General features: G+C 44.6%; 1 protein-coding gene across 4 annotated transcripts in view; it reads right to left on the reverse strand.

The window, feature by feature from the left end:
• The window catches only part of NCAM1 (neural cell adhesion molecule 1), a 312,564-nt gene that overhangs the window by 22,853 nt on the left and 271,901 nt on the right, over positions 1-17,810 (reverse strand). For all 4 annotated transcript variants that reach the window (XM_058545205.1, XM_058545204.1, XM_058545207.1 and 1 more), the window contains exon 13: positions 17,176-17,307. In XM_058545205.1, the coding sequence (XP_058401188.1) occupies positions 17,176-17,307 (132 nt within the window). The remainder of the gene's footprint in view (positions 1-17,175; positions 17,308-17,810) is intronic.

Genomic DNA, 17,810 nt, shown 5'->3' on the forward strand with positions numbered 1-17,810 from the left:
CCAGGTGTTAGCACTGTACAAGTCCTACACCCCGGACTGAGCCTTCGTCTCAGGCAAAATGAGATGGGTGGTGACTCCAGGCTGAATGGAGGTGGATATTAATCATCATAACTTTCTGTATTCAGAATTGCAACACTGACTCTGTGATGAATGGTCTATTTGCCTTAAGAAGGAAGGAAGGAGGTGGCATCAGTGGCCCTCCCAACAAGGACCCAGTCCTTCCCCCGAGGCCTCCTTGGAAGGGACATAGACATTAATCCACTGGGGCTGCTCTGGCTGCACCTTCCTTATTATTTCCTCTCAGATTTGAGCAGTGTGGGTTTCCAAGGCTGAATCAATACTGCAAAACACTGAACTCTGCTTTGGGGGGAGTATCTACTTAGAAGAGGTGCTCTCTCTGATGGTTGTGAAATCCTTTAAAACCGAATGCTAAGGATGCCACAGTAGAGGCCAGGGGGTCTGTTGCCTTGGACAGGTCACTGCTTCAGTCTAGACATTTGCAAAATACGGGCACTGGGCCAGATGCTCTCTAGGGCTCCTTCTCCCTCTGACATCACTGTGACACCATGACAGGCACTGAGCTAGGATGGACTATCAAGATCACCTATTTTCATGACACTGTAAAAGACAGAACACAAAATATAGGATGTCCAGCCAATTTTAGGGAGATGCACCCCAACATCAACAATTCCATATCTCTAAGGCACAGAGTTGTCAATTTTTTTTACAAATTTTAAAAAGTTCTCTCAAAAACATCCTATCTTTGAAAAGAGACTCCAAGTCTCTTCAAAGACATATGAACAAAATCTCTCCAAGTAAACCCTGCAGAAACCAACAGCCTTAATGCAGGTACTCTCCTATCTTTGGATATGTTTCAGAAAAAATATAATTGGAATCACAGAGAAACCACTAAAAACTGTCCTATAGTTAGGACACAGTTCTAACATTTACCAGAGTTAGAACACTATAGTTGCTATCATTTTATCTACGTGATGACCATGTTACTCTGATATGTGTGTATTATTTTCTCATAGAATTCAGAGCATTTTATATCATAATATTTAGGTGTACTTTTTAGAGTGCTTTAAATATGATTTATTCAACACATGTATTGCTAGATACCAAGTTGTCTATTAGGCACTGGAGTTTCAAAGGTGAATAAGACATGGTTTTGTCTGCCAAATGAAAACACTTAGTTATGATCAATTCTTTCAAAAAATGGTGGGGGCCCTTGTACAGAAACATAACCCTTCCTACGACAGTATATCTTATGACAGTATTTGTAAAGAAAGCTCGTATTCAACTAACATCATAAAGATTCTGATCAACTTGGTGGTTATGTAACTTGCTATAAGCACACAAAGATGTGGAAAGAGTAATATTTGTTCAATCGATTGTCTTATTCATCTTCAAATGTTTACTGTTGGCCAATTTTTTTAAAGATTAGAAACGGAGTTAAAGAAACTATTTCCTAAGCTCTCTGCAAAAAGAAGGCTCCAGCCACGCCTGACGAGGGAGGGGCTGATGCAAAAGAGATGAGGCCTTGGCATTCAGGAGGCTCACTGCTTTACTGAGCACATTGGGAGAGGAAATTATTCAGAGGGTCCCAATGTGCACTCTGTTCTGAGATGGCTGCTCTGATTGAAATCATTGCGGGTAATTTTCACAAGACCAATATTGTAATTATTTGTAAATGTTGGTTTGCAATTCAGCAGCAATCTGCAGGTTGCTCCAGGAAAACCCCTGGGGTTAATTACACCCTCTGAGTTCAGCTTCAGCTAAGAAGTCAAATTTTTCCCCCAAAATATTTTATGTAAAGACTAAAACAGCAGTACTCTTAAAAATAAACCTTGCCAATAACAAATATGAAATATTAGGCAGTTCTGGTATTTTCTAGAAGAATGTAAACCATGTATGCGAGAAAAAAAGAATGTAGCATAGAGACCACATATAGCCAGAAATATTATAGACAAGTCCTATAAATTCCCCTTAGAAACCATAATTGAAATGTATATTTCTGGCAATGCAGATTGTAGGTTCTTCTTTGTAATTATTGTGCTACTGTGCCCTAAAATCGGAGTCAGCTTCATGTCCTTCCCCTCATCAGCAGAAGCCCTGGGACCAGAAAACTACTGCTGGACATCTGAATTCCACAACAAAAATTATAGCAAACCCAGGGTGTTTGGACAGCAAATGTGAATTTTAGAAGGAAAACAATATTCTACTTCTCACACAAAAAAGCCCAAGTACCCAGAGTTGTATGTTCTGAGTGACTTGCTGAGGGGCCAACAGGCATCCTGAGAAAGGCTTGACCTGGGTCCATCTTTGTCTACTTTTTTTCTCTCTCTTAGGGATCCACACAGAGTTTGGGGCATCTGAGTATAAACCGATGACTGATGTAAGGCCTGCATTAGAATCTTTTACGTTTACTATCAAATAAGATTGTCTGGCATAAAAATACTGTTCATTTTGTTTATCCTAACTCCTGTTCCCTTTCACTGATTATTTCTTATAAGCAATTTGGAACTGGTGTATGACTTTTTATTATTTATTTGAAAAAGTCTAAAATGTATTATTTAGCTATTCAAATAGCCTATTTCATTTTTCCAACTCAGGAACATTCAAAATTACATCAAGAGGTTTGAAATTTGACTGGTCTTTAGGAGATCAGCAATTTACCTAAGGGAATCAGGATTGAGAGTTATGAGACCACAAACTCTCCTTCCTGTGACCAAGCTCTTAGCCCCGCCGTCAAACAAACTGATGTGATCTATGCTGCATCCGTTCTTGGACCCTCAAAATCTCCCTGATGCCCCCTTTGGCAACCTACCTGGCTATTCTGTTCTGAGATGGTTTTTGGCTAGTCCCAAGAGCAGCCGACAGCGCATGGATGACAATCAGTCTTAAGCATCGCTCCCCCAAATCAGGCCTCCGGAGTCAAATGTTCTTTTTCTCCGAGCACTTTTCTCTTAATTGTTAAGGATCTGCTTGTGCCAGCGTGACCTGACTCTTTGCCATCCTAGTCCCCAGCTCCAGGGAACGTTGGGGTACAGAACGAGCAGATGTGGAGCATGGCCAGTTCCCCAGCTTTTACAGAGGAAGGATGCTTAGCTCTCTGTGGCCAAGCTCACAGAGGCTTCTAGTCCACAAATCCTCTCCACCATCGGTTTTCTCAGGAATTATGAATGTGAGTGTGTGCTGGGGGTGGGGTGGGGAGGCAAATGGCAGCATGGTATACAAATTAAACAGCAACAAATGAACTCTGACAGACTGAACCACAAAAATACCAATTCCCTTCTCGTGGGTGTCATGAAAACACCAACAGATTAATTGATCAATTGTCTTTGTTTCATCATCCTAAAAAGAAAATACGACCACGAAGGTATGGCTTGTGGTTATGGGGCTGATCCAGGCTGAGGAAGTTATGACAGAAATAACTGCTATCACCAACAATTAACTCAGCTCCTGCCTCCGAGGCCACAAGGGGGGTTTACGCACATCTTCAACACTATCTCATGGATGTGAGGTTACTTATTAAGTATGATGCTCCTGGAGGTTTCAGCCCTCATCCTGGTAAACTCCAGGGAAATGGGCACTTTCCAAAGCCCCTGATCCCTGCCCACAGGATTCGGGTTGATACACAGCACTGCCTCGCTCTTCAATCTTTTCAAGCTACCTTTCTACCCTGGGGACCACCAGTGCAGGGAATCCTTAGGTATAAAGGCAATTAGAGCGGAGCCCCTGGTGCAAGTCTATGTCGACCTGCCAGAGACCATGGCAATCCAGACACACAGCTGTAAAAAATAAAGGAGGGAGTGGAAGGGGTGGTTAGTGATGTTTTCAATCTAAGGAGGAAGAGTGGGTGTTAAAGAGTTTAGTTCATCAGAATCAGCATGTCCTAGCACGAGGCAGTGTCAGTAGCTAAAGAAAAAAAGATCATTATGAATGGGTGGGGAGGGAGTCATGCTGGAACATGCAGCACGCTGACAGAGCACAGGGGGCTTCTCGTCACACACATGCTGGTGGTGGGGAGTCCCATTTACACAGAGTCCTCAATAGCGGGCAGAGCCATTGGAGGAAGCAGGCCCTGCACCTACGTGACACCATGATGTCAGAAATAACTTCTGCATTGGGAGCATTTCAGCTGGCCACAGCAAACCCACTCCTGCGTTCCTGGGACAGGCGCCTGAGCTTCCCTCCCATGGACCTCTACAGGCAAAGCTCTATAGGCTCAGGAGCCAAGTGACCCTGGGGCGCAGCGCTCAATGTCTGTTTTCACCTCCCTTCTCCTGATTCAGTACTGCCGGACTCAGTAAACACTGTGGATGGGAACCCAAGCTGCATGGAACATCAGCAGATGTTAAGTGCATTCCAGGTAATTTTGGCGGGGGGAAGTGGTGGTGGACAGGGAGCACTGGATTTCATCAATTGTGGGTGCACAACCCATTGCCAGGAGAAAGACTCCTTGCTCACGTAAACCTTCCTCATTTAGGCCTAACTCACCTTAAATCTTTACTAATGCCCAGAGAAAGGAGGCGATAACCAACGGTCCTTAACTAAGCTTTTATTTCTCTCCCTTGTAAACATTATTTGCTCTGATCTCTCCACTCCCTTAAATTTTATTATGAAAGGCCATTTCCTGACATTGCCACTCATCTGAATAACAAGTTCTCTGCCTGTCCCTTTGCAAATGGCAGGAGAGAGTCTGTCACAAACAGGACCATGGTTTGATGAGGAGGTAATCATGTTCAGGAATTCCATAGGCTCTCAGTGATTTTTTAGTACTGGTCCCATTTTTTACTGACAGCCAAGACCACTGCTAAGGTGTGCTTCTAGGGCAACTGAAGTAAATATCTTCAAACACTTCTTGCTTTGCTTGAAATGTTTGGAAGAGATCTCTCCTCCGAGGTGTGAATTAGTTTCTATCTTAACCCTGTGCTTTGCTTCATTCTGAATCATAGCGTTGCACAGAAATGAACAAACTTGTTTTTAAAAAAGAAACTAATGGGTTTCAACCTAACATCTGCTCACACTTAAGATTTCCAGGGCACGGTCCAGGCCTTTCCCCAGAACATCAGCCTCTGAGCGGTCACCACAAGCCTGAAAGAGCCTGGTCTCTCTCAGGGAAATAACAAAACCACAATATTTTGGGTGGGACTTGGAGTTTAGAACATTTCAGCTCCCAATTTTTCTGCCCTAAGACTCACAGATTAAGATAGTTTTTTAAGGCAGGTCAGAGCTACCAGCACATCAGATGTTCCCCTGCTTTGGTGACACTTCTACTTTATTTCATATGACGTAAATAGCAAACATCTCCTTTTCGGAAGCGAGTTCGGCTCTGATCTATGCCTCTGTCCAGGAGTCTGCTTGTAAATGGGACTAAATTGGGGCACAGTGGCCATACCTAGAAGTTCTAAGAGGTGACCAATGGGGAGGGTGAGCGAGAGGGAACATTCACGAAGCTCACACACGTGCGAGCACGAAACAAAAGGACAAACTAGAAACAAAGAACATGCGAGACGAGCTGTGGATGGTTTTGTTCGCGTGGATGTCGCCCAATCAGTTCTCAGAGAAGTGAGGTCACCCGGGGGACCCCTTGCATGCACGGGCACACTGGGCGGTTACTGGTGTTAGTTTTGCTTTCGTGATCAATGCAGCCTCTATGTGTCTCAGGTTGTGACTTGAAGGAAACATTTTCAGTTGGAAGAGAACGGGATGCATATGACTCCCAGGGCAGGTTGTGAATAGGTGTTTGAGTTTACCGGGGAAGCTGTGAGCAGAGGCTTCCTTTTCTTTTTATGGGAAGCGAGAAATGTTTTCACAAGGTTGTGACAGTTGGAATATTAACTAATTATTTTGTCACCGCTATGCTCTTAATTAGGCTATAATTTTATTTCCTTTGCTGCAAGGGTCAGTCATGTGCTTCTTGATTCCACGGAGATCTCCAGTCATGGTAATTGCCAAGTGACTTTTGCTTTGATTTTTTTTTCCCCCTGCCTGGGGGAGGGTCACTCTTGAAAAGTGACACCTCAGCAATTGCAGCCAAACTCTTCTAATTCCAAAGTCTTACATCTTTCATTTCAGAAAGTCCTCAACTGGCATGAATTTTATGAAGCACTCTCATTGGTTTTGGGCAAATACAACCTTTGCAATTGATACATTTCTTTTTATAGCATTTCAACGTTGTAAACAGATATATTTTCACATTTTCACGGACATGCGACTCATTTTAGAGCAACTGTGGTTTTTAGAACTACTGGATAAAGGTAAACAACAATGCTATAAAGCTAATTTACAAAACTGCTTTCTGGGAAATAATTTTTATGAATTATCTGGTAAAAATTCAAGTTTGCAAACTGCGCTGTGGTGAAAGTGGTTTTACTGTTGATAGCAGTTTGTGTGGCCAAATTTCTTGAAGCAAAATATTAAAGGCTGTCATGGTATCAAATTGTCATGTCAAGGCTGCAAAGAATGAGGAATTCTGGTTGTGAATTGAGAACAAGAGGAAAGCTCTCAAATGGCTTCCCTTAGGAAATCTGAGACAGGAAGAAATGAGGGGGCCCTAGGTGCCAGGCTGTGGTCCCAGCTTTATGTGACTAATCAGAACAAAGAGTTTTACCTTCTGTTCACCAGCGTGGACGACATCGTCAGCACCATGCAAGCCACATGACAAAGTCACATGATACGCACGCACATGATTGGTTGAAAGGAAAGTGGAGGAGGTCACATGGAAAATACAAAAAAATTAAAAACTGATGTAAACAATGGGCAGGGAGAAAAATCAACAACAAAATCACAGACTAAATAAAAGGAGAAATCAAATTAAACTAGCAGCATATATAGGAAACATTGGGAGGACAGTAAAACTGCCCAGAGATAGAAGAATAATAAACCAGAAAGAGCATTTGGTTAACAACACCAATAAGCATTAGATATGGCTGCAACACTGCATATTAATACCACATCAAGAAGCATGTAAACTTGTTTTGAAATAGGGAGGTGTTTCTGTCAGGACCCAGATGTCAAAGTCATTCCAGGACACTGCTGAAGAAAAAGAAAAGAGCAAGTTATTATTCACAGATTCTAGAAATGTCTTGGCATCCTTGGGAAACAAGGGCGATGAAACAAAACACGGGTCCTGAAGGGAAAGTTCCAAGAGTTTTAAGGCATAGACTGTGTGCTCTGTAAGAATAAAACATTACATTACATTAAGGCAAGTCATTTCACGTTTCCTTTGGTGCTGCAAGGAGACGGGGCACGGGCTGCACAAGGTTTGGTGGAAGCGAGCCAGAGAAGGCAGCCCTGGGGATCTTTCTCTACTCATCTGCCCACGTTATCCTGGAGTCCCCGAAGACATACCCGAGTCGAGACATAAATAAAGAAGAGGTCAGTGCAGAGAGGGAATAGGTTTTCCTTCTGGGGGTTGAGACAATGGCTCTGTCAACACTAAACAGCAGAAACTGAACCTCTGGCCCAATGAACTGAGTCCGACATGAAACTAATGCTGGGGCATTTGTGGATACAGTTCTCTCTTAGACATGTGGCTGTATTGATAAGACGTGAATTTGATTTTTACAATAAAAAAATAGTTTTCTTGTTTGGATTTATCTACATTCCTTTTTCTCCTATGTTGTATTTACATTCCAATTCGTTACTGAATGACCTTGCCTTGTTATAAGGCATTCTGGCTTTCCCGCCTTAACTTTCACAAGCCAAGAGAAGTTCAGGCTATTGCCAGTTGAGGCTAAGATAGAAGGGCAAAGAAGGGAAGTGGGGATACCTTTCTGCCCAAAGCACACCACTGTTTAAATATAATTCAAGAGAACCTCTCGAACCAAGTTACATATTCCCTTTCCTCTGTGAGCTGATAGAATGTGTGCTTCTTATCATCTGACATTACATAGGTTCTGGCACATTCCAACCAAGGGTGCCCTGCAGGGATTATATACAACTGAGCAGTTTCTGCTTCGATTTTATTTAGGGTACCTTCATTCATTCATAATTATAAATGGATCAAAACACACACACGAGCGAAAAGAGGAGACATTATTTATTCTCAACCCTACCGATTGACGGACGATCGATGGATTTTTGTATGCTTATAGCTGCTCTGCTATTGTTTCCACCACAATTCACAGTTGCTACATTTTGCCTTGCTGTTGAGGAATATGTTCATGCTAAATACAGGAGGCTGCCCAATTGTGACTGTCTTTCCTTTCTCCCAGTATCCACTGGGACCTACGATTTGCCTCAGTAGTCAAGTTGTTCAAAATAAAAAAGACTCAAAATTTCTTCTCTTTGGATGTCATTACTAAGCATTTTATCTGTGGGTAGAAATGTCTGATGTTTGAAAATTAAACATATGTCAGGGGAGAAACACCTAATTCCTCCATAAGGAAAAATCCGGATCCAAGTCTGTGTTTTACTTCCAGAGAAGACCAACCTACAGTGAGACACCTTAAATAGGACATGAGTTGTACAAACGCATTATGTAGCCTTCTCCTACTATGCCTGACACACACACTGCACCCAAGCTGGAAAGGATGAGACTATCGCTGTCAGAAGAAGAAAGGGCGCTGTTAGTTGTGTTCCTTTTCCAAATGCAAAAAAACCATCATCTGAATTAAATCCATGCGAGCAAAGTTCATTGTCACCCACTCTGCTCTGCTGACAAAATGAAACCTCCAAAGCATCAGGAATTAAAATTCACTGCAGCACACACACATGGAGAGAACACCAAGAAAGCAGACCCTTAGCTATGTGCTGCATTAGAAAAAACAACCATTTCATGCAGCACGCAGAACCAGGAAACTCTCTTCTTCTCTGTTCAATTATGTATCAGAAACCCCAACCCAGGGAGCAGGAGCTGTACTTCTCATACCTGCTTTCTGCCTGCTCGCTCTGACTACTGCGCAATGGGAGGGGTGTTATTTTTTCTCTGCACTCAGAAATGTTATAAAATCTAAAACCCTCACACAGCTGTGGACACACACTGTAAACACACACACACTCCAGCTGACTTGTCAGGGGATATGAGGCCACAACACACAAGCTCACTTCATTAGAGCATTAGAAAGACTAGCTTGGAACGTGTTACCATTGTGATGAAGTGTGATGTTTTCCATGATGGAAGACGATACAGTCTGGCCCTGACTCTATCATCAGGAGGTGAATTCCAGAACTTTCATCTGGACTCAGCACACAAACTGGAGAGAGCCTGGTTAGGCTTTTTCCGGCCATATTTTTCCACATGGAGGAGGAGGCCTGCGAGGAGACAGAAGTGCTTCTCCTTCCCACGTGTGCTCTATCTGTGTACCTCCTCCACGCTGCCTCCAACCACACAAAGGAGGGCACGCTGTCAGGAAGAGGCCACTCCTTCCTTCTTTGCATGATCCTTTACCTTTCCCCAAGAAGCCATTTTTTCCTATTTCTTCCCTTATTCTCAGTCTTTTAGCTACTTCTGTATGTGTGTGTGTGTGTGTGTGTGTGTGTGTGTATGTGTGTGTACTTCAGAAGGGAGGGACAACAAAAGCTGGCAAGAGATGCTCTTCTTTTGTCTCCTCGGCATTTCTCTAAGCCTCTTCTATTTTTAACTTGAGGGTAAATTTGGAAAGGCCTCCTCTGTGCACAGAGTATTCTTCAAACAATCACCCCAGTTCTTTTGGTGATGCTGGGTCTGCTCTCTCGGCCACGCAGACAGCATGCTTAGGAAACCACACCAGGCGAGGGGCCTCCATGCATTCACAACTGTTGCTTTTAATACAAGAGAAAACCCCGGGCAGCACTGGGACCCAGAAGTCAGCTCTGCAACAAGCAGAAATCTGGCCAGGAGCAGCTCAGCTCTGTACTCACTAGAAGGTTCTGTGGTTGTAAGGGCAGGGAGAGGCCAGGTTGCTATGGAAACATGATGGACAGAAAGGGCACAGAAAGGTGAAGGAGAGAATGGAGATAAATTCATAAATAAAAAAATACATATGTTTGTGTGCATACATATATAAAGGCATTATTATAAAGAAAAGAGAGAACGGTGAAGGAGATATTCTCTTACTCCCTTCTTCCCTGAGTTATCAATATGAATATAGATATTTTAAAGAGATTATCAGAGATTTGCTGACAAATTACTCTCATGCAGCAAGTAATCACATCACTCGCATTTATTCTTAGCATGAATTCCAGCTACTACACGCTGGGCACTGTGTTTTGTGCTTTTTGTGTTTAATGTTTCTTTTTCACAAACACCTAAAAGGCAGGTAGAATCTATCCTTCATTAGAGAGATAGGAAATCTGAGGTTCAGGGACGCTGTGTGACTCATTCAAGGTCGTGGAGCTGTATGCAGAAGTGGTGGAGCTGAGATTCGAACCCAGGGCTGTCTGGTTCCCAAGCCTGAATTTCTGCTGCTCCAATCCACTGCCTGGAAAGCACTGCACGGGGTGGTGGGTTTGTTTTTGAGTCAGATAGATGCAAGAAAGCTTCTGAGCTCGGGGCTTGAGTCGCCTCCTGAAGCTGTGCCCACAGTGCAGGGGCTTCTCATGTGCTAAGGAGAACACGCCAGCCTCGCCGCTGTCTGCTGCTCTTGGTGCGCATTGGCACGACACGCTGGCCTCACTCAGCTGCTGTCTCACTTTGCTCCTTCACTCAGAAAGCTAGGTTCAAAACTCCAAATAGTGGCAGGCCTGGGGCTCTCTCTACTCCCAAGGACTCAGACAAAAGGACAGGCAGCCAAATGGAATAAGATTGTAAATGCGTGAGGCTCAGTCAGGATGACAACGCCAGAGACTGACCAGGTGATGCCACTGCCAGGGCCAGTGCCACTGCTCTGGGTGGGCAAACACAGCTTGATAAATGCTATAGTGTTTGTTGTTGTTTTGGGAAGGGTGGGGTAGAAGGAGGGCGACTACTCACCCTGTTTTCAGGAGAAAAACAAGGCTCACTTGTGAAGGGTTAAATAATTTGCCTAAGCACTATTGCCAGGCACATCTGCAAGCAGACATTGTTGATTTCCCCACAAATATTTATGAAAAATGTATGCATTTATGGAGAAAGCAAAAGCTACAGGCCTCGCTATCTAATTTCAACATCTGAATCCAACTGTGCCAATTAAAATGAAGGGCAAACACACAACACCCCAGGCATTTCTTATGACCCTGCAGAATTTGCATGTGTCTTGGCAAATTCCTTTGGCTTCTCCAAATACCAGCTTTGGTCCGGCCCACTAAGAACCCCGGGGACAGGGCTGGGCTACGGCGGCCTCGGGAGCCTGCCTGCAGGCATTTCTGTCCAGAGCAATGCTTTTCATTTGCCTCCTCTTTGGGGGAGTGCTGCCTCCCAGGAATCGGAGAGGCCCTCTGCCTATTTCTCTTCTCATTTGCTTCTCTAAAACCTGGCACTGTTTTCCGCCAACAGAGTTGAATGATCACCTGGTGAAGGAGATAACATTAGGCAGACCCACTGTGGCTGGTGGAAAGCAAGCTGCAGGGAGATGGATGAAGAAAAAGATACTCACTATCTGGATGAGACAATGGGACAGGGGTCGAAGAGCTAGCAGGAGCCGCTGAGGAGAGAAAAATGAAGGTGAAAAAAAGGGGAAAAGAGATTTCGAGGCACACAGACACTGAATGAAAAAATGGAAGAGTCCATCCTGGGATGTCAGTACAAGAAGCCAGAGCGAGTTCAAGTGCAGAAGAACACCATGCAGGAGAACAGGTGGCCGGAGGACCGGCAGAGAGCAGGGCTCTCTCACTTCAAACCTTAAGCCTGTGCGCCTGCCAAGCCCTGCGGTGCAGGTAAGGGATGGGGCCAGGAACAGCTGCAGAGGCCTCCAACCCTTCCTGAAAACAAATAGCCAGTTCAGCAGGACCAGCTGTCTCCATAGGGTCAGACATACAGGAGGAAAGGGAAGCAGCTTAAGGTGAACAAGTAAAGGAGAAAAAGACTTGGGCTTTTCGTATTACATAAATGTCTTTGTATATAGGCATATATTGACACTTACAGCACATATTTGCAGCAAAACCTGTATATCTCACTCTCTAATTTCAATATCCAAATGAAATGGAAATAACCATCCCACTTACTAATGTTTACTAGTGGGTGAGGTTCATGATTGTTGGCATCCTGATGATACTATGACGGCTGCTGCCCTCCAAGAAAACCCTACAGAATGTGATTCTCTGGATGCTGCTGTGTGTATGGAGAGTGATGAAAATAATATTGTTATTCTCCCTAAACAAGTTAACGCTAACCAACTTTCTGCATGGAGAATGGTTAGAAATGGTGCATCAAGACATTTTGGACAGTGAGTGGTTCTTTTTTTTTTGAGGAAGATCAGCCCTGAGCTTACATCCATGCCAATCCTCCTCTTTTGCTGTGGAAGACTGGCCCTGGGCTAACATCTGTGCCCATCTTCCTCTACTTTATACGGGACGCCGCCACAGCATGGCCTGACATGTGGCGCGTCGGTGCACGCCCGGGATCCGAACCTGGGCCCCCAGGAGTGGAGTGTGCACACTTAACCACTATGCCACGGGCCCGGCCCCAGTGAGTGGTTCTTTAGTTTTTCATTGGCAAATATTCAGAAGTTGTCCTGTCAACAATCACAAAACAAAATCCCCTTTGAGAGTTATGTGGAAAAACATCACCATATCTCCAACATTGCCTTGACACGCCTGGTTTGGTCTTCCTTTTACCTTCCAGATGAGGTCACTTCATTAAACCATGTGAGTACAATGTCACTGCAATCAGAGTGATAGGCCACTAACTCATCATGACTTGATGGTCTGGTTAATTCAGGTAAAGTGTATCTCTCTCTCTTTCTTTCTCTTTTTAGTTTTTTGACTTGAATTGTCTGCATAATTGTTCAAAATACTCTGGGGAAGGGACGGAGTTGTATGTGCTTTAACCACAATATATTACAATGCATTTAACTTATACTTGCAATGTGCCATCTAGGGGGCAAAATGGGAAAAGAAAAATCTCAAGATGCTTCTTTTAAAAATCAGAGACTCATGCATAATCTTTACACCCTGAAAGAAATTGTCTATTTTGCTTCATGGTACAGAAGCAAATTAAGAGGTAATATTCAGGCCATGAAATTCCGAAGGTGTGTGGCTCAATCATGGAGGAAAACAGTCATAATCAACTATCACATCATCTCTTTAGGGCCTCAGCAGCTCTGAGAGGGAAGCAGCCCTTCCCAAGGCAAACAGGTTGTCAGCTTTCCACCTAAGAGGATCTTGACAGCACGAAGACATCTGGCTTAAAAATACGTGTAACAGGAACATTTTCCCAGGTTGAAGTTCTATTTGTTTGTTTGCAGTCACAGCTTCCTTATCACCTTCACACACACTGATGAACCACACTCAAAGGAATTTGCAAACAGGTGAGCCAGGCTTTCTAATCTGGCAGCTCAGAAGCAGGAGTCCTTGAGGTATTTGTGGCTTTGGCTAGTTTCACCTGCTCATCCCTGCTTTGACATAGTCATGCCCCTGAATTTGGAGAAGTTTATTAAGGAATCAAGAAAGCAGCCCCATTACTGACACATCTCAGCAAACTTCAAGTGATGAGCTAATGCAAAATGCACTGGCTCTCACCTAACTCCTCCTAACCCAGGGGTCTGGTAGCAATGACTCTCTGCCCAGTATGCCAGTTCCCGTTGATCCTGTTTCTTCTCTCCCTTGGGTTGAGGGCACCCAGGGCCTCACTCCAGTGTCATGGGATCAGGTTGTGCACCCCAACATTACAGGGTGGGAATGTACCATCAGTGGGTGAGATGAGCCAGTGTCAGAAATCAACTGCTGGTTCTTGGGCTCGGTGTAAGCATGTAGCTAAACTGATGGCTGATGTTGTTTACCTGAGTTGAGACAAACTTTGTGCCTTCCAAGGAATGTGAGTGAGAACTCAAGAGAAGGTCCTTTCTAAAATTCGTCCTCACTTCCTAGTAGCAGTAAGTGAGTTTTGTTATGGCAGTGGTAAAAGCTGGCGTCTTCCTTCTAACTGTATCCTTTGTCAGGATGGGTCTAGGGGCAACAGGATACCCCTAGGTCTAGGCCCTGACTTCAGCAACTCTAGGAAGGCTATGAGGGTGCAAGGCAAGACAGTAATAACAACTTTAGTAAGAGTATGACGTTCCCACGTATTCCCACACATGTGCCGCCTCTTATCCTGCTCAAGTGTTTGAAAAAGGCACTAAACTCTATGGCTGTGCCATAGTTCTCCTTACCTAAAAGAAGTCTGCTTTTCAGTTCTTTAAACCATAACTTTATTAGATGATTGAGAAAACTGACTTTTCATGCCTCTAACAATGCCTACTACTGTGTCATTCATGATCTACTTAGAATGGAGAGTTGACCCCACCATATCCAAAGGGCTTCTTGGAATCTTGATTAATTATCTGTTTTCACATTAGCAGACAACAAACAAAAAGGTCTAGAGGTCTCTCTCTTTTTTTTAAACATTGATTTTTTTAAACATAGCATCTGCTATAAAAATTCTCACCTTTATAAGGGCTGAGCTGGCAATGAATGAAAACCACCGTGGCCTTTGAAGTTCAAGGCCCAGTTACTCTGATTCAGTACTCAAACCCCAGTTACTGGTTAGAAACTCAAAAGGAGGCCTCACACCAGCCTTCCTCTCTGTAATGTAACTGAGCCAGCATTCATTTACTGATAAAATCCAGTAGAGAGGAAACCTGAAGACTCAGGTTAAGGATCCAGGAGGAAGATGTTCTCATGCCCAGAGCTGCTCTTTCTGAATTCACACCTGGCAGAGCTGCCAGCCCAGAGCAGACAGCAGTCAGTCCTACCTGACAACTCCACCCTCCCATTCTGATTCCTTCCAGAACATTCCGGTTCACTCAGGAACCAACTCTGCTGAGATAGTGGATTTAGCACTTGCTCAAAATCTCGGAACGCCTACACTGAGCTACTTATTTTCTGCTGTTGCTGCAATATTTCCGAATAAATTTTAAAAAGATAAGCTTCCCCGAGTGCCTTTCAGGAGCTAGGAGCTTTTTATGAAAAGAGTGTGCAGCTTTCTGAATACCTTTTCTTCTGAGTTTCTCTGGGTAACACTTCCCTCCACTATTCCTGGCTCAGCCGAGGACGAAAGAGCCACGCTTCAGCAGAAGTGATGTGTAGGGGCATCTATGCAGGACAAGGAGGTCAGAACACAGTTCTGCTCCCAGAGCAGCAGGCCAGCTTCCTGTTACCCTTGCTCCCTATGTCCGCTATTTACAGCTTACACAATTAGAGTGTCTTTCCTGGGGAGAATGAGACCCTCTCCACATGCTAACCAGTAGCTGGTTAGTTTTCCCAAACATGGAAATGCACGTTACAAGTAGCCTAGTGCTAAGGGACAGAGTTGAGCGGAACTGGGGGTTTAACACCCCGGCAGCTGCCTGCAGGATGTACCCATCCGTCCATGACTTGGAACCCAAGTTCATGCTACTCCTCCTCGCGGTGGCAGCTGGTGCAGGGCCTCCCCACCAGTCCTCCCAGTGCCCTCCACCTACCACTCTGACAGGCAGAAATGGAAGGAGCAATGAGCTCAGTTCTCTTATCTTCTAAAGGCAAATGTGAAAATCTTGTCAGCTTCTTTTTCCCATGAAGGGATTCTGAATAGAGGCCTGGTGAGGCTGTGGTTACTTTTCTGGCATCCTGACTAAGGTGAGGCAGTGCTATAGCGTGTTATTCAGAGACCATCTGCGGCCCCCATCATGCTTGGCTCAGCAAACATCACCTCTGCCACAGGGTAATCGTCACACACACAAATTAATAAATAAACACAATTTCAAAAGACACAGAAGTTGCATGCTCTAAAACAGGACGAGTGTTAGCCTCTTGGAGTAACCTACGGACATTAACAAGAGCACAGCTAGACTAAGGTGAGTGTGGTTAGGGCCCGGACAGTATCATCTACGTCAGCCTCTAGGGTACAAAAAAGGGACCGAACTAAATTAAGAACTAGGACTAGCCGATGTTAACGCTATCAAAACAGGTAATGAGGTAGGAAGAGGCACTTACGTGGAAGAGGGTTATCTGCATTTCCCATGGATGGAACACAGACGAAAAGAAAAGACAAGAGACAGATCCAAGAAAAAAAAACACAAGATGTAAAAGAAATGAATAGGATCCACAGAGCACACGGAGCTGGAAACTCAAATTATCAAATTACTTCAAATCCAGAAAGAGGCAATTCCTGTAGAAGGAGGATGAGACAGGCTTTCTATTTCTGGGAGGAGGGAAGGGGATTGTTTTGCAGGTCCCTGGCGTCAAAGAGAAGGAAGCAAATGTTTCCTCCGTGTGCTTTTTAATTCTAGGAATCAGAGCGAGCCCGGGGAGCTTTGTGACCACTCAAGGAGTCAGTTTTACAGCATCTTCTCCAGCTGGATGGACTCACGATCCTCCCAGGGCAGTAACTCAGGTCTGTGGAAGGATATTGCTAGAACAGGGCTCGCCCAGAGCCTGGCTCTTTGTGGGAACGGTGGGAAGAGCATGGCAGGCACAGTCTAAGGAACGGTAATGACGGAGGAAAACAGAGATGCAACCTGAATGGAATCAGGAAGAAGCGACTCTTGAAAGAGGCGATGAGGGAGGGAGACCCTGACGTGTGCTCCTGGTGTGGGAGAGAGGAGGGGCAGAAACGTCAAAAGCCTCAGCCACCCTTTTCCCTTTTGCAACGCTGGCATTTTGCTCCTGCTTAGGTATCCTACAGCAGCCTCCGTTTTTCCGTAACTTCGTATCTCTGCTGCATCAAAAATCCCACAACTAATTATGCGAATTGTCACTGCCTGTACCCGCTTCCTTCAAGTCACAGGGTGCTTAGGGCCTTTGTGACCTATGTCAAAAAGCAAACCTCCAAAATCCCTCCACAACACACTGCCATGTTTCTCCCCAATCCCTCTAATAATGTGTTGGGTTTCCTTCCTGGCTATTACTCTAACAAGCTGGACCAGCTACTCTGACAGTCACCAAGCCCTTCGAGAAAGAGAGGATGAAGGGAGAGCTATCAGCTATGACTGAGGGCCAGAGAACTAGGAGGTGGGATCACCTTGACCAGAGGGATCTGAAAGACAAAAAGCTGTCATCTGAACAAGGGACCGGGCCAGCTCAGGGTCCCCCACTGCCCCCGAGGAGAAGAGAGTGGATGGGGGAAGAGGCAGGGCAGCCCACTTTACTTACGGACTGGCTGCGTCTTGAACTCGGAGGCTGCGCTGATCTCACCCAGACCCTTGCCATTGAGGGCTGCCAGTCGCACCGCGTACGTCGTCTCAGGCTTTAGGCCCACGATGGTAACGATGCCCTCCATGTTTGCTGTTGTGAGAATATGGGAAGGATCACAAAGGATGAAAAGCCTATTGGTAAAATGGTGCAGCCGCTGTGGAAAACAATATGGCAGGTCCTCAAAAACCTAAACATAGAATTATCATTTGATCCAGCAATTCCACTTCTGGGTATATACACAAAAGAATTCAAAGCAACGACTGGAACAGATATTTGTACACCCATGTTCACAGCAGCATTGTTCACAATAGCCAAAAGGTGGAAACAACCCAAGTGTTCACTGATGGCTGAATGGATAAACAAAACGTGGTATGTACACACAATGGAATATTATTCAGCTTTAAAAAGGAATGACATTCTGATACATGCTACAAAGTAGATGAACCGTGAGGACATTACGCTAAGTGAAATAAGCCAGACACAAAAGGACAAATACTGTATTATTCCACTTATATAAAGTACATAGAATAGGCAACTGCATAGAGACAGAAAGTGGAATGGCCGTTGCCAGGGGCTGGGGGCGAGGAGGGAAT

This window comes from Diceros bicornis, chromosome 7 (genome assembly GCF_020826845.1).
Source record: "Diceros bicornis minor isolate mBicDic1 chromosome 7, mDicBic1.mat.cur, whole genome shotgun sequence".
Lineage (NCBI taxonomy): Eukaryota > Metazoa > Chordata > Mammalia > Perissodactyla > Rhinocerotidae > Diceros > Diceros bicornis.